The 22,706-nt window shown below is 49.6% G+C and overlaps 1 protein-coding gene across 7 annotated transcripts in view; it reads left to right on the top strand.

Annotated features, from left to right (window-relative positions):
• Positions 1–1,712: 1,712 nt before the first annotated feature.
• MED15 (mediator complex subunit 15) overlaps positions 1,713–22,706 on the top strand; it is a 61,401-nt gene continuing 40,407 nt past the window's right edge. For 4 of the 7 annotated variants that reach the window (XM_049697590.1, XM_049697595.1, XM_049697596.1 and 1 more), the window contains exon 1: positions 1,713–1,872. In XM_049697590.1, coding sequence (XP_049553547.1) covers positions 1,805–1,872 — 68 coding nt within the window. In that variant the 5' untranslated portion in view covers positions 1,713–1,804. Of the gene's footprint in view, positions 1,873–17,385; positions 19,723–21,761; positions 21,925–22,452; positions 22,525–22,706 lie in introns of those variants that run through there. The other 3 variants (XM_049697594.1, XM_049697591.1, XM_049697593.1) reach the window with 1 other exon arrangement.

Consider the following 22,706-nt stretch of genomic DNA (forward strand, 5'->3'; position numbering starts at 1 on the left):
AGAAAGAAAAAGAACCAGCATGCAGAATAGGGAGAGATGTCCTGGGGTCCCCATTAACATAACAAGCTCACTTGAGTTGGATGTGATGTCCATCCTCTTCTTCCAAAAGCCCCAAGGGTCTAAGGATTTGACAGTGAGGACTGGCTTTGCCAATGGAGTTATAAGACCAAAGTTTTCCATAAATTGGTAAATGGAATCTGCAGGGTTGAGGATTTAAATAACAAAATGCATCTGAAGTCCAAATACAATATAGGACACACCGCAGTTACACCTTTCCAGTGATTCACAGAGAAACATTTATAGGTCAACTTAAAAAAGTTCATGACAGTGGAAGAATGTTCATGACAGTGGTGATGGTTGCACAACCTTATGAATATGTGAATATAGCAAAAAACACTGAATTGTACATTTTAAAAGGGTGAATTATATGGTATGTGCATTAGATCTCAGTTTTTTTAAATGTGCAAGAGGGATAGAGACAAGGTGATGAACCATTCTGGTCAGCCTGGGGGTCGTCAAGTCACGGACTTTCAGAGCTAAACCCAGGATAGTCCTGGGCAAACCAGGACAAGTTGATTACCCTAGGGACAGATTTTTTTTTTTTTTTGGTGGCCACGTGGCTTGTGGGATTCTAGTTCCCCGACCAGGGATCGAACCCAGGCCCTGGCAGTGAAAGCACGTAGTCCCAACCACTGGATAGCCAGGGAATTCCCAGGACAGAATTTCTAAAAATTATTTTAGAAAGAATGAGAGCAAAAAAGTTTGAAGCTGTGAACAGCTCTCCTATCAATGCAAAACCTGAAACCTGAGGGCAAGACGGGCCCCTTTGGGGAACCTGCTCACTCCCTCCTCTCCCAATCCCTCCCCCCCACCCCCTACTCCTGCCTGGGGCTCAGGGACACGGGGTGGACACAGCCCCTCCTGGGCCAGGCACTTATTAGGCGTCAGTAGGTGCCAGTTCACTTTCTGTGAGGCCCATCTTGGTGACTGTCTATTTACCACTTGGGGACCTAAGTTGGGCTTAGGATTTTTGTCACCTGTCTTCCCTCCGCAGGGCCACAGAAAGGCCGCATAGGTTCAGTCTGGCAGAACTTTTATCCTCCTAAAAGTATCCTCAGGCTTCAACCCCTGTCCATTCCCGCCTGCCTCCAACTCCCCTGCCTCCTCCACTCAGCAAGTTTGTGCGCTGTCAGCGAGCATCTGGAAGGTGTTCTCCTGTTGGGCCAAACAGGAAAGCCTGTGTCTAAAAATTAACAGTGTGGTTTGGGTTCCTCACATCTCCAACCCCTACAAAATATAGCCATTGGTGGGATATGAGATTCCAAAAGTCTAACGGAGAGAAGCATCGTCTGGTCCCTCTTGGGATGCGGCGCTGGAAGGCAGCCTCAGGGAAGTAGGGCCCGGATCGTGCGGGCACAGCAGGGGCACAGCAGGTGTCTGATAAATCTCTGATAATCTCTCCACGGCATCCGCTCAGGTAGCGGGTGGCCGCGCGCGGTCTCCCCGAGGGGTGTGGATCCCCTGGACTTGCAGGGCCAGCCCACAGTAGGGCCACAGGCTAGGCACTCGACGAGGTGCAGCTGCCGTCAGCCTCGGGCGGCTGGGAGCGCGGTGGGGGTGGGGCTCCCGGGCGCCCGCGGACTCCATTTCCCACAGGCCCCCGCTCGCGCCCCAGTTCCCACAATCCCCGTTCCGCTTCCGGCGCGGCCGAGACGCAGCCGACGGCTTCCGGGTTTGGGCCTGGCGCTGCGGTTGAGGCGGCGGCTGCCGAGCGGGGCGCAGGCGGTGGGAGCGGGGCACCGGCATGGACGTTTCGGGGCAGGAGACCGACTGGCGGAGCGCCGCCTTCCGGCAGAAGCTGGTCAGCCAAATGTGAGTAGGGGCCGAGGCGGCGGCGGCGCGACCCCCGGCCTTCCCCTCAGCCTTCCCCTCCTCATCCTTCCTCTCAGCCCTCCTCGCGGAGGGGGAGGCGCGGCCGGACCGGGGGATTCCGGGCGCCGGATCGCGGGGTACCGGGGCGTGGCCCTCCCCTCTGTCCCCTCCGCTCTCGGCCGCCGCGGTCGCGGGTTAGCGTTCCTGGGCCGAACTCTGCCAGCCGGCGAGCCCCGGCTTCTGAGTCATCGTCCTGAGCTTTCTCATTCGTCATTTGTGTGCTTGGGAGGCAACCTTTCCCCAGCTCTGCGTCCCACTGCGGACGGAGGAGGCCGGGGCCGCCAGTGGCGGCTTCTGCAGGTCTGGGCGCTTTGCGATTCCTCCTCGGAGAAAGCGCCTCGGGGCGAGGGCGGAGGGGGTGGGCAGAAGGGGCGGTGGGGGCGAGAATCTACGGGTGACCCCCCTCCCCCCCGTGGACTTCGCCGGAGGGTGGCAGGAAGAGGCTGTCAGGAAGCGACCTTCGGTCGGGAGTGGGAGTGAAGAGCTGGGGTTGGTGCCTCCTCTTCAGTCTCAGCTGCTGAGACCATCGATGCAGGGGCTGCCGGGCGCCCTGGGCTTCGCGCGCGGAGCTTCCGCTCCTCCGCACCGGCTGCTTGTTGGTTTACTGTCTTCTACCGGGCTTGCCGGACCGGCGGGCTGTGCTGGCGGGGATCAGCCCCTGACCTTGGGGGACGCGCCGCCGCCGCCAAGGCGCAGTTACAGGGCAGGCTTTCTCCTACTGGAATTGACGGTTTGCTTGAGCAGTTGGGGAGTAGGCGGCGAATAAACTGAGTCCCAGAATGATAAGTAGGAGTGTGAAGGGCCATCACTGCAAGCTGAGGAGTGGGGAGCGTGAGTGCCCACCGCGTGGAGGACCTCGTGCTAGGCTGAGTTCTGGGGTTTGAGGAGATGATCGTGCAAGGAGGGCCAGCGGGGGCTGACCCGTTAGCTGTGGGAGTGCTGTGCTGGGGAGATGAGCCTCTATTTGTCATGGGGCCTGCTTTGAGGTGGTGAGATGCCAGAGTTGGGAAGATCCCCTGAGTCCCCGAAGATGGATCAAGAACAGAGGAGAGAGACCAGTGAGGCCCATTATGAGAGTTTTGAGCTGTTGGGGTCTGGGGACCTGTCGTTTTTCATGCCTGTATTCCCCCTGCTAGAGCACTGTGTGTCACATCGCTCCGTAAAATGGTTGTGGAATGACCTAGTCAGGCAAGAGATTCTAAAGGCCTGCATTAGGCAGTGGTAGAAACTGAAAGAAGATGATTCCAGAGAAAGCAGAGAGCGAGCGCAGATGGTCCTTGATGACTAACTGGATGGAGGGGGTGGGGTGCAGCAGTGTGCAAGGAAGGAAGTGGGGCGGAAGGCAGGGAAGCTCTCAGTCCAGGGCAGGCAGTGGGGACTGGAGAGCTAGGCTCCGGGCCCTGCGGTGGAATTGTCTGGGGACAGATGTGCCGATATTGCAGAATCAGTGAATGTTGGAGTTACCAATCGATGAAATCTTGAGGATTGACCTACTTAAGGGCTCTTGTAAGAAAGGCCCCCAGGGCAGAGAGTCCTCTTTGAGGGAGCCCGGAATTTAAGGACGGGAAGAATGAGTTGCCGCCAAAGGAAATGGGGCAGGTGGGGGAGTGTCAGAGGGCTGCGGGGGCCATTGAAGAGGACCAACTGAGTACTTCTTGATTCAGCCTCCTTCTGCTTCTAGAGGAACTGGGTTCTTTTTTTTTTTTTTTTTGCCAGATTGCTGCTATTACTCTTCTGTTGCTGCCAACAAACTGTGTTGCTTAAAAACAACACAGGTGTATTATCTGACAGGTTCTGTAGATCAGAGGTCTAAGTGGGCTCAGCTGAATCTTCTCCTCGGGCTCTTACAGGGCCGAAATCAAGATATTGGCAGGTGCATTTCTTCCTGGAGGCTCTGGGGTAGAATTTGCTTTCAAGCTAATTCAGGTTGTTGGCTAAGTTCAGTTCCATGGCGTTGGAAGACTGAGGCGAAATCATTCCTAACTGGCTGTTAACCTTTCCAAGGTCAGTCTTTGTTCCTAGAGGCTGCCTCCATTCTCTGTCACACTTCCTATGTGGCCCCCTCCAGCAAGGGTGGGCTCTTCTGCCCCATTTCTCTGCCTTCAACCAGAGAAAATAATTCTCTACTAAAGGCTCAGATTAGATTGAGCCCACCTGGATAATCCAGGATGATGTCCCTACTTTCAAGTCTATAACCTTAATTACATCTGGAAAGGCCCTTCTGCATCTACTGTTGGCGTGTTCCCAGGGTTAAGGCCTGGGCACTTTAGGGAGCCCTTCCGCCTGCCACCACTGGGATGAGCAGTTTCAGAGGCTTTCTGCCTGACATCATGTGGGTGTTCTCAGTTCTCAGATTTGTCTCTTTTCTCTCCAGGTTTCACTTTGAAAGCCGTGATTCTTGGTGCCTTGATTTATTGTGTTCACAGCATTAAAAAAGAAGGTCAGGATACCTGACATGTTAATTCTGACTTTCTCCAGTGTTTATGCTGTTGTTTAAAGTTGGCCGACTTGGGAAATTTTTTTTTTTTTGGCCGCACCACACGGCATGTGGGGGATCTTAGTTCCCAGACCAGGGATCAAACCCGTGCCCCCCTGCATTGGAAGCACGGAGTCTTAACCACTGGACTTCCAGGGACATCCCTTGGGAAATGTTTTGAACCGAGGTAATTTACAGTTGAATGAGGGAAGCCAAGCGAAGACCTGGGAAGTTTCAGTGGGAGGGGGCTCCCTGTCCTCACCTCGCTCTTGAGTAGCTCCTGAGAGAATAGGCTGAATAAACGGCTCCTGGCTTCCACTGAGGAAAAGCAGTTTGGAGTTGGGGCTGGTTAGGAGGGCCCTTGAAGGGACTCTAGTGCAGCCTCTTCTTAGCCCTGCACTGCCTCTGCCTCCTCCGGGCCTCCCCGGACTTCTGCCTCCACTCACTCATCACTGCCCTGCTGACAACCCATCAGTGACTGTCCTCAGAGTCCGAACAGAGCTCCAGATGTCCCCCCCACCCCCACCCCAGCCTGGCCTAGCCACCTGCTCTCATACCCCCACCCCGTTCCACCCTCTCTGGTCTTTCAGCTTCTTGAGCATTCCAAATTCTTTCTTTGTTCTCTCCCTTTAAACAATTTGTTATCGAGTATTTAAGATATTCCACAATGGGTAGACTTCCCCTCACTGTATTCATGACTAGTTCCTTTTCCTCATTGACATGTCTGCTTAAATATTAAATACTCAAGATCTTTTTCTGCCCACCCTGCCTAAAGTGGGTCACCCCCTGATATCTTGTATCTCAGCCCCTTTGAGTTTCCTGTAAGACTCCAATCCTATGAAGCATGGCACCTGGCGTATAAACCACTTGCTGAAGAGTGCAAGAGTAGATATTTTCCTGGGTGTTGTGTGTGCCACCTTCTCAATGACAGTGGCCTTCATTACCTGCGCCAGCAGCCATTGTGAAGCTTGGGAACACCCACTTTCTCCACGTGTGAGCTGAGTGACCTTGCTTGCATACGTCACCTTTCTGGGTCATCTCCCTCATCCATGCAAAGGCAGGAGTCCAGTCTGTCTCACAGGGGTGGTGGGAGGGAAAAGGAAGAGACCTCCACTCGCGCTCTAGCAGAGGGCTCGGGACTCAGTGATGCGTCCCCTGATGCCCCCTCCCCAGGCCCTGGCAGGAGAAGGAGCCTTGGGGAGTGAAGGTGGAACCTTTGAGTCTGGTTAGGGGATTGATGACACGGGAGCCTCTGGGGAGGGTAGTTGTGAAACTCTTGGTGGGTTCAGATGGGCTTTTTGTGGAACATCCACTTTCCCTGCAGGACCACAGGAGCAGCCCCCCTTAGAGCCCCCGAGCTGGTCATTGTGGGCCTTGGGCCTGCCTCCTGGGTTGTTGGGTTAGTGTTGAGCACGCGTGTCTGGTCTGTCAGCTCCTGGAGAACAAGTGTGTGTGAGAAGTGAGCAGCGCCTCGTATGCCATGGGGTTGGTGAACGGTGAATACATAAAAGGACCACCTTGATCATCTCTTCCCATCTTAGTCTTGAGACTTTTGTACCTCCCACCCCTCAGTACAGCAGATTGCATCTTAAGGCGTGGAGTAAATGTCTGCTGGGCTGAACAGATTGCAAGGGGAGGACACAGTTGGGGAGGGCAGCCCTGATCAGGGTTCCAGTCAGGGGCCACGAAGGGCTGAGGGAGTGTGGAGCAGAGTGAGGGCGGACCGGTCAGCTGCCTCTTCTGCCAAGGACCCCTAGGGAGGTGTGAGCTCCAGGTCAGGAACCTAGGAGGTGTGGAAATTTCAGCCTAGACCAGAAGGAGAAAGTCGAGTGCTATTTAGCCAGAAACAAAATAAAACAAAGCAAAAAAGCAGAAGAGAACAGACAACGAAACAGCAACTTCCAAGGGTCTGGAGAGGTCTTCAGAAGGACAGGGAGTGTCCTGAAACTTGCATGTCCGGATCCTGCCTGTGGCTTGTGGTCCCTCCCACGGGCAGAAGCCACTGAGTCTTGGCCGACCCTTTTCTGTGGCTTAGCCCACGCAGGCCTCCGAACAGCCCTGTGCCTCCCTGGTGTGACTCTGGCCCTTGTTCTCCAGCAGGGAAGCTGCTGAGCCCACCGCTTTCTTCATAGCCCAGTTGTCATCCACGTGACTGGGCTGATGTCCGTGTACAGCCCAGCTCCAGAATGTCTGTGCCCCGAGGCCAGGGGCCCTGTCTGGTCACCACAAGTCCCAGCGAAGAAACTAGAAAGTGATTGGTGAGACACTGACTTCAGAGTCCTGACCCTTGTCTCTACTGCCCCAGGCCAGGAGTGACAGTGACATGAGGGGATGGGAGCCCTCCGTCATCCAGGGTTTTCTCAACAGCAGCGACAACAGCAGCTGAAACATGGGGGGTGTGCTGTGCACCCTGCTGCAGGAGTTGTTGTGTTGGCTCACCCACCGTCTCTGTGCTGGCCCTGAGAGTGGGCGGGTGGACTTGTTACTCCCGTGTAGGGTGAGGAAACTGAGGCATGGATGCGTGTCACAGAGGAGTGCTTGCTGAACCGTAGCAGGACTGGCGAGGCAAACCACTTTTTCACCTGAAAGAGTGGTCACGCCTCTTTTGGGGAAGCGGGGAGATGGCCCTGGAAGTTAACCCAAGCCATGTGCACTGAGAGAGCCCATTGGAGGAGCTGCTGCCGGTAGGCATCCTGTTGGCAGTTTTAGCAACTCCCCATGGGTCACTGGGCCCCAAAGGGTGGCAGGCCCCTCTGCTGCAGTTGGCACAACACTGCTGGCACAGCACCGCAAGCCCCAGCTGATCTTTGGCCTCTGCACAGGCTGCAGCCAGTCCCCAGCCACACCAGCGTCCTTTCATAGGTGACCCTACCCCCCTACCAGCTGCATCCCTTACGTCCATTCCTGGTCAGAAGTCTTCCAGCTGTTACTGCCATTCCTGACCTGGTGGCTATGGCTGGTCCAGGACCCATGGTGGGCATTCTGGGGTGGGAAGGACCGTGACCACGTGATTATCTTCCTGCCCTGGTCATGAAGGGCAAGGGGTACCTGCCCCTGAAAAGCATTCCTCAGGGCAGTGATATTGGTTATGTACCTAGAGGGTTGATTTCTAAAGGAATTCTGCTGGATTTTAAAAAATTCAATATGAATCATAGGACCGAGTAGTTTAAAGACCCCATGCCTGTGCGTTCACCACTCAGCTTCAAGTTGTCAACTCTTGCTTCATGGACTCCATCCTCTTTCTCCAGTCACTTTGATGCCCAGAATGTGTGCATGGCAGCCTGTGGATTCAGCTCTGAGCCAGGATCCCTCCTCCAGGGTCTGCACCTGCCTGCTGCCCCCACCGTGCCAGGCTGCCCCAGATCCTCACAGGAGCCCCGTTCTTGACCTGGTCGCCCTGCCTCCTGCTTGTTCCCCTGCCTGAGAGACCTGTCCTTCCCGTGGCTGAGCATTTGCAGTCCTATCCCACTCGCCCTCCCAGGACACCCAGCCACCCACCATGCCCCTCTCTTTACCCATGCTCTGTTACCGGTTTCCATCTGAATTGTTTGAACACTTGTTTCCCCCAGTCTGAACCCCTCGTGGCAGGGACACTACAAGAGTTTCTGAATCAGAGTTGATTCCTGCCTCTCCAAGAGTGACGGTGAGCCAACCTGATGGGCCTTCACCTCAGAGTTGGAGAAAGTCATAGCACTGCGCATGCAGGGATGCTGGCAAACTGGCATCCTCAGGAGCCGTGGAACATGGGGTACAGGCTGAGTTCGTTAAATAGACATCTTTGGCTGGTTATCTGAGTGATTTTAATTTTCTTTGTAATTTTTAGTATATATATGTATGTGTGTCACTTGTTAACAGTAAACGTGTATTTCTTTCATAATCAGAAATCTTTTGAAGGAGAGGTAGACCCTGTCTACAGATGAGGAGGAGGTGAGCCGTGGTCACAGGCAGCTGCCATAAGGTGGGAAGTCGCCATGTGCTTTGTGTCACGGTGGGTGTCCTCCGTCGCCTGGGCCAGGTGCCAGCACAGCCGTTCTTTCCACCCCTGCTAAGAAGCATTCTGCTTTCCATCTGAAATTACCTTTCCAGCTGACCCTCCCTCTGTGCTGGTGGGAGAGCCCCAGCCAGACACTCCTGCTGCACGTCAGGCCCTCTGGCTGCAGACACGGCTGGCTTGCCCTCTGTCGTTCTTTCTCTGCCCTGTCAGAGGTCTGGTCTTGGCCTCATTCCCTCCTCATGACCCTGATGGCTCAGCCCACAGTGGTCCCTAATTCCTCTTGAGTTTGTAGAGCCCTTGTTGGATGCATCCTGGCATGAACTGAACAGATGAACTCTTTTTTGCTCTTTTTACACTCATTATTATTTTTTTGCCTTGCCAACAGTATTATAAATTTGTTGAGTGCAGGACCTGGTCGTACACTTCTGCATCCCAGTGAGCTCCTAGCATGGTGCCTTGTCTTAGGTGAGGGATGCAGGGTAATTGCAGGGAGCGTTGTGGAAAGCAGTGCTGAGCCTTTTTTTTTTTTTTGATTGAGACATTCATGTAAAGACAGGGGAGTTCAGGGTGTTACTAGATGGTTCTGTTTAACAGATAAGCGAATGAGTACCTGATCCCGGAGACAGAGGAGGATGCGTTAGGAGCCCAGGCATAATTATCTCGAAACCACAACCCCGTGAGGGAGGGATGTTCCCCTCCACTTTAATAAGGTATCTCTTGGGACTTCTCTGGCGGTCCAGTGGTTATGACTCTGAGCTTTCCCTGCTGAGGGCACAGGTTCAATCCCTGGTCTGGGAACTAAGATCCCTCAAGCTGCAGTGGCCAAAAAAAAAATATAAGGAGTCTCTTGCTAACCTAGGCGGGGCCTGTTAGTAACCGTTCCTGATTGAATGAGTTAAGTATCCAAGGAGGAGTAACTTATTTGGGACAGTGAGTCCTTGGAGGAGACATTTGACCTTACTTTGAGTTTTTTTTTCCGAGACCGTTTTTTCAGACATACAGAGTTGCAGGGACAGAGCAGAGCGCTCTGGCGTGCTCTCCCTCCGTTCACCGGTTCTCTCACATGGCTCTGTGCTCAGGCTTGGCGAGTAGCAGCTGGGTGCTGTCTGGCTTCCTCCCCTGGACATGGTTTCCTCCAGCTCTGCCTGGGACTCAGGCGGTAGGGTGGGGGCGGGTAGGGACCAGGGCTGAGGTGTGGCCTGGCTGCAGGTCAGCCTTTGTGCCCAGCCACTTGGCATCCAGTCCGGGAGAGGGGTGGCAAGGCGGGGAGGGGCAGAGGGCCCTGCGTGGGGACTTCTGCTCTCTGAAGCCTGTGCACCCCTTGCTCCTTCCAGTGCAGGCTCCTGGGGGTGTGGGGGCAGTGCTTGTTGCTTCAGAAATGGCTCATTCCCATCCCCGCTGTCTCCTGTTCTCTCCCTCTTTCCAACTTCCTTTCCATCCTCATCAGAGGTGCTGTGTGAGGAAGTGATCTGGCTGCTGGGTGTGGGCTGGAGCCCCTGATATAAAGTGGAGAGAATGCCAGCTTTGCCCTGCGAGGCCCTTTTGGGCCACCGCAGGCCCTTCACACCCATCGGGTTGCCGTGAGTCATGCCAGGGAGGATTCAGGCCTGAGACTGTGCAGCGGGAAATCCCTGCCAGGGGTTCAGGGTTGGAATTCAGACCCCAGACCATTGGAGTCCAAACCTGAGGGTGGGGCTGGGGCAGGTCCTGGGGCCAGGCTCAAGGGCCCTCACCAGGCTCCCATAGTATTGAAGTAAAGCCCACCCATGCAGTGAGCGGCCCGAGGACACGTGTCACCGTGAAAATGCCTACCAGCTGCCCAGACTACATCCTGAACAGGCCCAGCACCCTGTGCTTCAGCCGGTGCAGCCCCTGCCCCACTCTCCTGACTTCCGGGCCATGGAGACGTTTGTTCCAGAATTTCCTGTCACTGGAATCCCAAGCTCTGCAACCCTGGGTCTGGACTCTTCCGTTCAGAGTGACGTGTGTGACGTTTGTCCTCGTAGGCAGCAGGTTCTTATTTATGCCGATATTCCACTGCATGACCGCGCCCCCCACCCCCACCCCCGGTACTGTCCTGCTGTGTGTTTGACAGACATTGGGGTTAGTTCCAGTTGTTGGCTGTGTGAACACTGCACCAGGGCCGCTTTGGGTCCTGTCTCCTGTGAGTACAGTACTCGCTCTCTGGGCTCTGACCCCAGGGCTAGGTGCAGGGGTGGCCTTCAGCTTCAGCACTGTCTGGAAAATGATTTTCCCAGGTGATACCAGTTGACATTCCCACCAGCCACGTGGGGAGGTTGCCCTTGTTAGACATCTTTGCCAACACCCAATGTTGTCAAGGAAGCTGCCTTCATAACAATCACTTTGTTAATTGTTAATGCGCACTCAGATTGACCCACCGGGTGCAGAGACAGTAGGAATGGAAGGGATGGCTTAGGAGGGACAGATCTGTCAGGAAGGAAGCTGCAGAATTGGTGACGGTGTGAGGGAGGCGAGCCCTGATCCTGTGCTAATTTCTGAGAGGTGAGTGCAATGTGACGAAGTGCAGGGTGTGTGGAGTGTCAACCCTCTGGAGGAGAGAAGTCCAGCTGCCTGTGGGAGAAGCAGGGAGCAGACCTGGAAGAGCGTCAGCTGCAGGAGTGCCTCGCTGGGGCCCCAAGGGGCATGTGGGTGGAGCGGAGGGAGAGGATGTGGGTGCAGGGAAGCCAGTCCCGGCAGCGCCAGCACGTCTCCACCTCCTGTTTCAGTCAGTGTGTTCCGGGCTGGTGGGTGCGGTACTTCATTCTCTTCAGATAATGTTGCAGATGATTTCAAAACAGGAGGGTATTTTCTGTGATCTCTCTGCTCAGAGATGGCTGTTGCTGACATTTTGATCTCTTTCCTCCAGTTCTGTTTCTTTGGGCATATGACTTGATGTGTATGTATTTTAAATATGCCAACACACACACAGACCCATGTTTCTTAAGTGGAATTAGACTCTGAGTTCAGGTTTGAGTGGTGGCTTTCTCACCGCCAAGGTTCATCCCCTGGGGGGACTCTGGCTGGGACTTGTGTGCCCATGGCCCAGGTTCACATGAGACTGGACACAGCAAGTCTTCTGGCGGATAGGACTCTTCCACATAGTCTGGCTCTGTCTGGGTGGGGAGGGACTGGACCGACCTCTGGTTATGGGAACAGGTTTTGTGAGACTTATCAGTTCCCACTTTCTGAGGCCCAAGCTCTCTAGGCCGAGGGAGACTCGGAGTGCATGGTTGCTCCCCGTGTGATGGCCCAGAGGGCCCCACTGCAGGGCACTCTTGGGAGTGAGCCTCCTTCAGGCATCTCTGCACAGTCATCCTGTGTGCTTGAGATAACTCCTTTATTTCCTATCTTGTTAAAAGTTCTGTTATGGACTTTTCCTTCACAGAAGTAGGGATAATGGAAGTATGGTCTCCTAGCTACTTGGAGAGTTAGCATCATATGGCCAGTGTTTCACCCATCCCTTTCCACCCCGTCCTGGACTGTCGTCAGTCACTTCCCAGATACCGTATGATTTTCACTGCTGGGACTCGAGTGCAGACCTCTGGAAGATAGGGCTTTCCTCCCCCGAAATATTTTACAAAGTCACGTGAGATAAGCATTTTAATAAGCTCTTGGGTTGGTAGAGTCTGTCCTTAACCACGTGGTTGCCCAGTGGTGAGTGGGACACGCTCAGGGCTGGAACCTGGGGAGCCACAGTGGTCCAAGGCCTGGAGCCCAGAGGCCACTGCCTGGATGGATCAAGAGGTCTTTCCAGCATCCTGGTTCTGTTGTGGTCAAACCCGCAGAATGGAGAAAATGATGAAACTTGTGTAGCTTCTGTAGCTCAAATAATGACATATGCTTTAAGAGCAGCGGTAGCGTCTTTAGGTGTTGTTCTTTCATTGATCTAATTTGTCGAGGGTTGAGAAATCTTGCAAGCAGAAATTGGAGAGCTTAAACCGATAAGAAAGTGAAGAGAAAGAGAACAGGAAGGGCTCATAGTCTGGGATGTAGTTTGGCAAACAGGCTTCCAGCTGCAGTGAGGTGAAGCAGGCTCCCTGAGTTAAGGACAGGTAGTTTGCTCTGGTTGCAGTTGGTGACTAAACCATCTGTGTCTCATCATTTCCTCACTCCGAGCTGAAGCCACCTGGGTGCTGGGGCAGGCTCGAGAGAGAAGACCCCCTGTCGGCTCTCTGAGCCCCGGGGAAGCTGCGTGTCCCGTGGGGGGCGGTGTGCGATGGCCCCTCTTGGGTCGGTGCCTCTGACCACACTCTGGCCAAGGGGTCCTGGGAGAACTGCAGAATGCTGGGGCAGGTGGGTGGGGGCACTGCTGATGGAGCGGAGCTTCCTGTCTCTGCGTGGACTGAGTTGGGAAGGCATAGAAAGGCGAAGGAGGCCTTTCTTCATAGCTGGCGTTCCTTGAATATTTCTTTATGGCAGAGTCAGTGGCACACTCTTTAGGTGCATTTTGTCATTTGATTTTTTTTAAAATTTATTTATTTTAATTTTATTTTTTTGGCTGTGTTGGGTCTTCATTGCTGTACGCAGGCTTTCTCTAGGGGCTACTTTTCTTTGAGGTGCGTGGGCTTCTCATTGCAGTGGCTTCTCTTGTTGCGGAGCATGGGCTTTAGGTGCGCAGGCTTCAGTAGCTGTGGCTTGCGGGCTTAGTTGCTCCGCGGCATGTGGGATCTTCCCAGACCAGGGCTCGAACCCGTGTCCCCTGCATTGGCAGGCAGATTCTTAACTACTGTGCCACCAGGGAAGTCCCTGTCATTTGATTTTTATCAAACTAATATTTGTGCATAAATTTTAAAAGTCAAGGACTGATAACAACTTACAAGAGACTGCGGTGGTCCCGACTCACTGGGTCCTCCCCTTGACTCGGGGCTTTCTTTTCTGGCCGGGGCTTTCTTTTCTGGCCAGCGTCCGTGGTTCTAAGTCACATGCACGCACGGGTCATCACGGTGATGAGTTTCTGATTATCTGTTGACTTTCTCTGGGAACGCAGCTGTTATCTCTGCCTCTCCCTTGTCCACCAGTGTTTCAGCTTCTGGGTAAATGGGTAATGAGCGCTAGTGTTTAGGGCCACATGGACAGACGTTCACAGCCGAACACAGTGGCAGACTGATGGTTTTCACTCCCTGGGAAAAACGTGCCTTCTTAGAAATGTGCCTAGAGTTCTGTGTGCCTGCGGCTGAGTCTTCCTCTGTCTTCAGTCACCTCTCAGTGCAGTTATCACAAGCTTGGTACTGCTGGGCTGTCTGTCCTTCTGCACCTCCCTTCTGGAGGCCTCAAGGGTGAGGCCCTCTCAGGGCTTGTCTCCTGCAGGGCTCCAGTGTTGGGGTTCTTGCTTCCTGTATCCTGGGTTTTCTTCTTTTTGGTTCACTGCCTTGTTCTACCAGCTTCCAGGAAAGGGGCTCCAGGGAGGCCATGTCAGTTTGGATGCATGTGGACTTCTAGGGCGGAGGTGCTTCCTCAAGGATTGAGAAGCCTCTCCTGCTGCTTTCTTGCCTCCAGGGCTGGCCTGTTGCTTCTCCTCTCAGGTGAGCTTTAGGGCGACTTGCCTTACTCCCAAAACTCACGGCGGTGCTTCAGGGGAAGTCCCTTCAGTCATTTCCCAGGGAGTCCCGTTTCCTCCATGCCCTGTATTCACTCTCCCCCCATGTCTTTAAAGCTGGCCCTTTGACCCTCTTTTTTTTTTTTTTGAATTTTATTTAATTTATTTTTTTATACGGCAGGTTCTTATTAGTTATCCATTTTATACGTATTAGCGTATATATGTCAATCCCAATCTCCCAATTCATCACACCACCACCACCACCCCCGCCACTTTCCCCCCTTGGTATCCATACGTTTGTTCTCTACATCTGTGTCTCTATTTCTGCCCTGTAAACCGGTTCATCTGTACCATTTTTCCAGGTTCCACGTATATGCATTAATATACGATATTTGTTTTTCTCTTTCTGACTTACTTCACTCTGTATGACAGTCTCTAGATCCATCCACATCTCTACAAATGACCCAGTTTCGTTCCTTTTTATGGCTAATATTCCATTGTATATAAGTACATCTTTTTTATCCATTCGTCTGTTGATGGGCATTTAGGTTGCTTCCATGACCTGGCTATTGTAAATAGTGCTGCAATGAACATTGGGGTGCATGTGTCTTTTTGAATTATGGTTTTCTCTGGGTATATGCCCAGTAGTGGGATTGCTGGGTCATATGGTAGTTCTATTTTTAGTTTTTTAAGGAACCTCCATACTGTTCTCCATAGTGGCTGTATCAACTTACATTCCCACCAACAGTGCAAGAGGTTTCCCTTTTCTCCACATCCTCTCCAGCATTTGTTGTTTGTAGATATTCTGATGATGCCCATTCTAACTGGTGTGAGGTGATACCTCATTGTAGTTTTGATTTGCATTTCTCTAATAATTAGTGATTTTGAGCAGGTTTTCATGTGCTTCTTGGCCATCTGTATGTCTTTGGAGAAATGTCTGTTTAGGTCTTCTGCCCATTTTTTGATTGGGTTGTTTGTTTTTTTAATATTGAGCTGCATGAGCTGTTTATATATTTTAGAGATTAATCCGTTGTCCGTTGGTTCATTTGCAAATATTTTCTCCCATTCTGAGGGTTGTCTTTTCGTCTTGTTTATGTTTTCCTTTGCTGTGTAAAAGCTTTTAAGTTTCAGTAGGTCCCATTTGTTTATTTTTGTTTTTATTTCCATTACTCTAGGAGGTGGATCAAAAAAGGTCTTGCTGTGATTTATGTCAAAGGGTGTGCTTCCTATGTTTTCCTCTAAGAGTTTTATAGTGTCCGGTCTTACATTTAGGTCTTTAATCCATTTTGAGTTTATTTTTGTGTATGGTGTTAGGGCGTGTTCTAATTTCATTCTTTTACATGTAGCTCTCCAGTTTTCCCAGCACCACTTATTGAAGAGAATGTCTTTTCCCCATTGTATATCCTTGCCTCCTTTGTCATAGATTAGTTGACCATAGGTGCGTGGGTTTATCTCTGGGCTTTCTATCCTGTTCTATTGATCTATATTTCTGTTTTTGTGCCAGTACCATATTGTCTTGATTACTGTAGCTTTGTAGTATAGTCTGAAGTCAGGGAGTCTGATTCCTTCAGCTCCATTTTTTTTCCCTCAAGACTGCTTTGGATATTCGGGGTCTTTTGTGTCTCCGTACAAATTTTAAGATTTTTTGTTCTAGTTCTGTAAAAAAAAATGCCATTGGTAATTTGATAGGGATAGGGATTGCATTGAATCTGTAGATTGCTTTGGGTAGTATAGTCAATATAGATTCTCCCAATCCAAGAACATGGTATATCTCTCCATCTGTTTGTATCATCTTTAATTTCATCAGTGTCTTATAGTTTTCTGCATACAGGTCTTTTGTCTCCTTAGGTAGGTTTATTCCTAGGTATTTTATTCTTTTTGTTGCAGTGGTAAATGGGAGTGTTTTCTTAATTTCTCCTTCAGATTTTTCATCGTTAGTGTATAGGAATGCAAGAGATTTCTGTGCATTAATTTTGTATCCTGCAACTTTACCAAATTCATTGATTAGCTCTAGTAGTTTTCTGGTGGCATCTTTAGGATTCTATATAGTATCATGTCATCTGCAAAGAGTGACAGTTTTACTTCTTTTCCAATTTGTATTCCTTTTATTTCTTTTTCTTCTCTGATTGCTGTGGCTAGGACTTCCAAAACTATGTTGAATAATAGTGGTGAGAGTGGATGTCCTTGTCTTATTCCTGATCTTAGAGGAAATGCTTTCAGTTTTTCACCATTGAGAATGACGTTTGCTGTGGGTTTGTCATACATGGCCTTTATTATGTTGAGGTAGGTTCCCTTTATGCCCACTTTCTGGAGAGTTTTTTTTTTTTTTTTTTTTGCGTTACGTGAGCCTCTCACTGTTGTGGCCTCTCCCGTTGCAGAGCACAGGCTCTGGACATGCAGGCTCAGCAGCCATGGCTCACGGGCCTAGCCGCTCCGCGGCATGTGGGATCTTCCCAGACCGGGGCACGAACCCATGTCTGCTGCATCGGCAGGTGGAGTCTCAACCACTGCGCCACCAGGGAAGCCCATTCTGGAGAGTTTTTATCATAAATCGGGGGTTGAATTTTGTCAAGAGCTTCTTCTGCATCTATTGAGATGATCATATGGTTTTTATTCTTCAGTTTGTTAATATGGTGTATCACATTGATTGATTTGCATATATTGAAGAATCCTTGCATCCCTGGGATGAATCCCACTTGATCATGGTGTCTGATCTTTTTAATGTGTTGTTGGACTCTGTTTGCTAGTATTTTGTTGAGGATTTTTGCATTTATAGTCATCAGTGATATTGGTTGGTAATTTTCTTTATTTGTAGGATCTTTATCTGGTTTGGGTATTAAGGTGATGGTGACCTCATAGAATGAGTTTGGGAGTGTTCCTTCCTCTGCAATTTTTTGGAAGAGTTTGAGAAGGATGGGTGTTAGCTCTTCTCTAAATGTTTGATAGAATTCACCTGTGAAGCCATATGGTCCTGGACTTCTGTTTGTTGGAAGATTTTTAATCACAGTTTCAATTTCATTACTTGTGATTGGTCTGCTCATATTTTCTGTTTCTTCCTGGTTCAGTCTTGGAAGGTTATACCTTTCTAAGAATTTGTCCATTTCTTCCAGGTTGCCCATTTTATTGGCATAGAGTTGCTTGTAGTCTCTTAGGATGCTTTGTATTTCTGCAGTGTCTGTTGTAACTCCTCCTTTTTCATTTCTAATTTTATTGATTTGAGTCCTCTCCCTCTTGATGAGTCTAGCTAATGGTTTATCAATTTTGTTTATCTTCTCAAAGAACCAGCTTTTAGTTTTATTGATCTTTGCTATTGTTTTCTTTGTTTCTATTTCATTTATTTCTGCTTTGATCTTTATGATTTCTTTCCTTCTACTAACTTTGGGTTTTGTTTGTTCTTCTTTCTCTAGTTCCTTTAGGTTAAGGTTAGATTGTTTGTTTGAGATTTTTCTTGTTTCTTGAGGTAGGCTTGTATTGCTATAAACTTCCCTTTTAGAACTGCTTTTGCTGCATCCCATAGGTTTCGGATCATTGTGTTTTCATTGTAATTTGTCTCTAGGTATTTTTTTATTTCCTCTTTGATTTCTTCAGTGATCTCGTGGTTATTTAGTAACGTATTGTTTAACCTCCATATGTTTGTATTTTTTACATTTTCTTCCCTGTAATTGATTTCTAATCTCATAATGTTGTGGTTGGAAAAGATGCTTGATATTTCAATTTTCTTAAATTTACCGAGGCTTGATTTGTGGCCCAAGATGTGACCTATCCTGGAGAATGTTCCATGTGCACTTGAGAAGAAAGTATAATCTGCTGTTTTTGGATGGTATGTCCTATAAATATCAATTAAATCTATCTGGCCTATTGTGTCATTTAAAGCTTGTGTTTCCTTATTAATTTTCTGTATGGATGATCTGTCCATTGGTGTAAGTGAGGTGTTAAGAGGCCCCCACTATTATTGTGTTACTGTCGATTTCCTCTTTTATAGCTGTTAGCAGTTGCCTTATGTATTGAGGTGCTCCTGTGTTGGGTGCATATATATTTATAATTGTTATATCTTCTTCTTGGATTGATCCCTTGATCATTATGTAGTGTCCTTCCTTGTCTCTTATAACATTCTTTATTTTAAAGTCTGTTTTATCTGATATGAGTATTGCTACTCCAGCTTTCTTTTGATTTCCATTTGCATGGAATATCTTTTTCCATCCCCTCACTTTCAGTCTGTATCTGTCCCTAGGTCTGACGTGGTTCTCTTGTAGACAGCATATATATGGGTCTTGTTTTTGTGTCCATTCAGTGAACCTGTATCTTTTGATTGGAGCATTTAATCCATTCACATTTAAAGTAATTATTGATATATGTTCCTATTACCATTTTCTTAATTGTTATGGGTTTGTTTTTGTAGGTCCTTTTCTTCTCTTGTGTTTCCAACTTAGAGAAGTTTCTTTAGCATTTGTTGTAGAGCTGGTTTGGTGGTACTGAATTCTCTTAGCTTTTGCTTGTCTGTAAAGCTTTTGATTTCTCCATCGAATCTGAATGAGATCCTTGCCAGGTAGAGTAATCTTGGTTGTAGTTTCTTCCCTTTCATCACTTTAAATATATCATGCCACTCCCTTCTGGCTTGTAGAGTTTCTGCTGAGAAATTAGCTGTTAACCTTATGGGAGTTCCCTTGTATGTTATTTTTTGTTTTTCCCTTGTTGCTTTCAATAATTTTTCTTTGTCTTTAATTTTTGTCAGTTTGATTACTGTGTGTCTCGGCATGTTTTTCCTTGGATTTATCCTGCCTAGGACTCTGTGTACTTCCTGGACTTGGGTGGCTATTTCCTTTCCCATGTTAGGGAAGCTTTCAACTATAATCTCTTCAAATATTTTCTCGGGTCCTTTCTCTTTCTTTTCTCCTTCTGGGACCCCCTATATTGTGAATGTTGTTGTGTTTAATGTTTTCCCAGAGGTCTCTTAAGCTGTCTTCATTTCTTTTCATTCTTTTTTCTTTATTCTGTTCTGTGGCAGTGAATTCCACCATTCTGTCTTCCAGGTCACTTGTCTGTTCTTCTGCGTCAGTTATTCTGCTATTGATTCCTTCTAGTGTATTTTTCATTTCAGTTATTGTATTGTTCATCTCTGTTTGTTTGTTCTTTAATTCTTCTAGGTGTTCTTTAATTCTTCTAGGTCTCTGTTAAACATTTCTTGTATCTTCTTGATCTTTGCCTCCATTCTTTTTCTGAGGTCCTGGATCATCTTCACTATCATTACTCTGAATTCTTTTTCTGGAAGGTTGCCTATCTCCATTTAGTTGTTTTTCTGGGGTTTTATCTTGTTCCTTCATCTGGTACATAGTGCTCTGCCTTTTCATCTTGTCTATCTTTCTGTGAATGTGGTTTTTGTTGCACAGGCTGCAGGATTGTAGTTCTTCTTGCCTCTGCTGTCTGCCTTCTGGTGGATGAGGCTATCTAAGAGGCTTGTGCAAGTTTCTTGATGGGAGGGACTGGTGGTGAGTAGAGTTGGGTGTTGCTCTGGTGGGCAGAGCTCAGTAAAACTTTAATCCGCTTGTCTGCTGATGGGTGGGGCTGGTTTCCCTCCCTGTTGGTTGTTTGGCCTGAGGCGACCCAACACTGGAGCCTACCCAGCTCTCTGGTGGGACCAGTGGTGGGCTCTGGGAGGGCTCACGCCAAGGAGCACTTCCCAGAACTTCTGCTGCCAGTGTCCTTGTCCTCACAGTGAGCCACAGCCATCCTCCGCCTCTGCAGGAGACCCTCCAACACTAGCAGGTAGGTCTGGTTCAGTCTCCTATGGCGTCACTGCTCCTTCCCCTGGGTCCTGATGCGCACACTACTTTGTGTGTGTCCTCCAAGAGTGGAGTCTCTGTTTCCCCCAGTCCTGTTGAAGTCCTGCAATCAAATCCTGCTAGCCTTCAAAGTCTGATTCTCTAGGAATTCCTCCTCCCGTTGCCGGACCCCCAGGTTGGGAAGCCTGATGTGGGGCTCAGAACCTTCACTCCAGTGGGTGGGCTTTTGTGATATAAGTGTTCTCCAGTTTGTGAGTTACCCACCCAACAGTCATGGGATTTGATTTTATTGTGATTGCGCCCCTACTACCATCTCATTGTGGCTTCTCCTTTGTCTTTGGATGTGTGGTATCTTTTTTGGTGAGTTGCAGTGTCTTCCTGTCGATGATCGTTCAGCAGTTAGTTGTGATTCTGGTGCTCTTGCAAGAGGGAGTGAGCGCAAGTCCTTCTACTCCACCATCTTGAACCAATCTCCTACCTTCTTTTTATTTTATCTTTTATCTCCTGTTTTCCATCTCTTTGTCTTCTAGCTCTGCTCTGTGGGAGATTTCTTCAATTTTATCTCTGACCCTTTGCTGCTAACATCTAATAGGCTTTTATTTGTAAGAACTTTTTTGTTGTTGTTGTAATCTGACTTTTCTGGTTTTATAGCATCTTGTTCTTGTTAAATGGATGCTATGTCTTATCTACTTGGATATTGAGATAGTTTCTGTTTTCTTCCTGCTGAGTTTCTTGCAGGGTCTTTATCTGCCATGTTAGGTGTCTGGGAGCCCTTGGTTGGCTGCTCACTCTCATATCGGGGCACTGTGAAGGCAACTGGAAATTAGACACTCAGATTCAGTCCCCCTTTCCAACCTGGAGGTTCATATCTCATTTAATTTTATTTTTAAAATGAAGTTATTGCAGGGAGCGTATTTGGATTATGACTTAAGCTAGCACCTCACCCATCATGTGTCTTCTGCAGATGGGTTTCCTCTTTTTGGAGAGCCAGACCTTACATTGGAACCTGTACTTTTTTTTTTATTAATTAATTTATTTTTGGCTGTGTTAAGTCTTCGTTGCTACATGCGGGCTTTCTCTAGTTGTGGCGAGTGGGGACTACTCTTCGTTGTAGTGCGTGGGCTTCTCTTGTTGCGGAGTACGGGCTCTAGGCACGTGGGCTTCAGTAGTTGTGGCACGCGGGCTTAGTAGTTGTGGCTCGCGGGCTCTAGAGCACAGCCTCAGTAGTTATGGCACATGGGCTTCATTGCTCTGCGGCATGTGGGATCTTCCTGGATCTTCCTGGCGGATTCTTAACCACTGCGCCACCAGGGAAGTCCTGGAACCTGTATTCTTTTATTCTGACTGATCCTTTATCATCCTCCTCTCCAAATAAATTCCTGGTTTTTAAGAAATTTGGTGCCTCAGAGAGTATAATATTTTGGGGGACCAACCAAAGGAAATATAGGTCCTTTCTCACTTGAAAATATGAAACCCATAGATGTAGTGAGAATTTGTCAGAGTTGTGTTTCCCTCTCAGGGCCATTGTGGTGATTTGTTTTCCTCTGGTCTGTCTTCCCCTCCTATCTCGTCTGGAGGTAGGCTCCCAGGATTCCTTGGTGCTGGGCAGGTACAGAAGCTTTGGGCTGGCCACATCTGTGGAATGCATGGGCCCAACTGGCATTTAGGGAGGGTGGGACAGTTTTCTCTCTTGTGCTGACCTGAGCTGTGCTTTACCAAACAAACATCACCTAGGGCTGTGCCACAAGTGTGGGGAGCTCAGACACACAGGCCCTGGCTGAGAGTGGGGTGGGGGCTGCCCTCAGCACCCCTCCTCAGATGTCAGGGCAGGGCTTGAGGTGCTGAGGTTCAGATACCTTTTTCTTATCTCTCTGGTTGGTGGCTGATAAAAATGTGTGAGGAATCTGTTTTCCATCTGGTAAAATCTTTTCCCCTTTTTGGCGTTTACTTTGGGCGATGTGCTTAGGAAAGCCTTCCTCCTCCTGATGTTGGGTATGTAACTGTCCTCCTGTTGTCTTCCAGTACTTTTGTGGTTTGGGATCTTACACTGGTTGAAGGGTTGCACACACCAGCTGCAGGCTCCTGTCCCAGTTTGGTGAACAGACTGCACACACAGGCGGTACTTCACCAGGAAGCTTCTCCTCGAGGGTGGGGCAGGGCTGGCAAAAACTTACATCCATGAGAGGTCAGTTGGTTGACGGGTGTCATGGTTTTCAAATCAGGGGAAGATGCCTCTGGGCAGAATGAAAGTCTTTGGGTGGGTGGAGGGCATCCCGTCTGCCTGAGGCCAGGAGTTTAGACACTGGCACAGAGCCAAGGAACTTGGGCTCCCAGGAACTCAGCTTCTGTTGGACCGGGGAGGCAGCATTGAGGAGGGTGGGGTAAGGAGAGAAGGGAACATAGGTGGGAGAGTCAGGCGAGACTGTTCTCTGACTGATTTCCTTAACACCCTGGTGCTTCCCGTGCCAGTGTGCCTGATGATGTTACTGCTGTAATCCTCAGGACAACCCCGTGAGGTGGCATTGTCACTGTCCTCCCTCTGTAGGAGAGGACACACAGGCACCTCAAGGTGGCGCCTCCCTCGGGGATCACTGGCAGGGGGGGTGTGGTGGGCAGTGAGGGCAGACGGAAGCCTGAGTGCACGTCGAGCTTACGTCCAGGCGCACCTGCCCAGGGACACACAGTGGGCTGGGTGTTTGCCTTTCCTCTGAAGATTCCAGTGTCGGGGATGAGGACTGGACTCCAGTCGACAAATTGAGTTTCCCACTTTGGAGACAGGGCGGAGGTGAGGAGGAGCAGGTGTGCTGAGGCTGGACCTGTCCTAGCGCCCTTCATCCTAGCCTCAGTCCCTTCTGAGCATCCTTTATGGAGAGGATGTGCCTGGGGGTGGAGTGCCTCCAGGACCCAGAGCTGGCCAGTGGTCAGGGTGGAACTTGATCCCCGGTCTGTGTGTTCTGTACAAGTGGT

This window comes from Orcinus orca, chromosome 15 (genome assembly GCF_937001465.1).
Source record: "Orcinus orca chromosome 15, mOrcOrc1.1, whole genome shotgun sequence".
Classification (NCBI taxonomy): Eukaryota; Metazoa; Chordata; class Mammalia; order Artiodactyla; family Delphinidae; genus Orcinus; species Orcinus orca.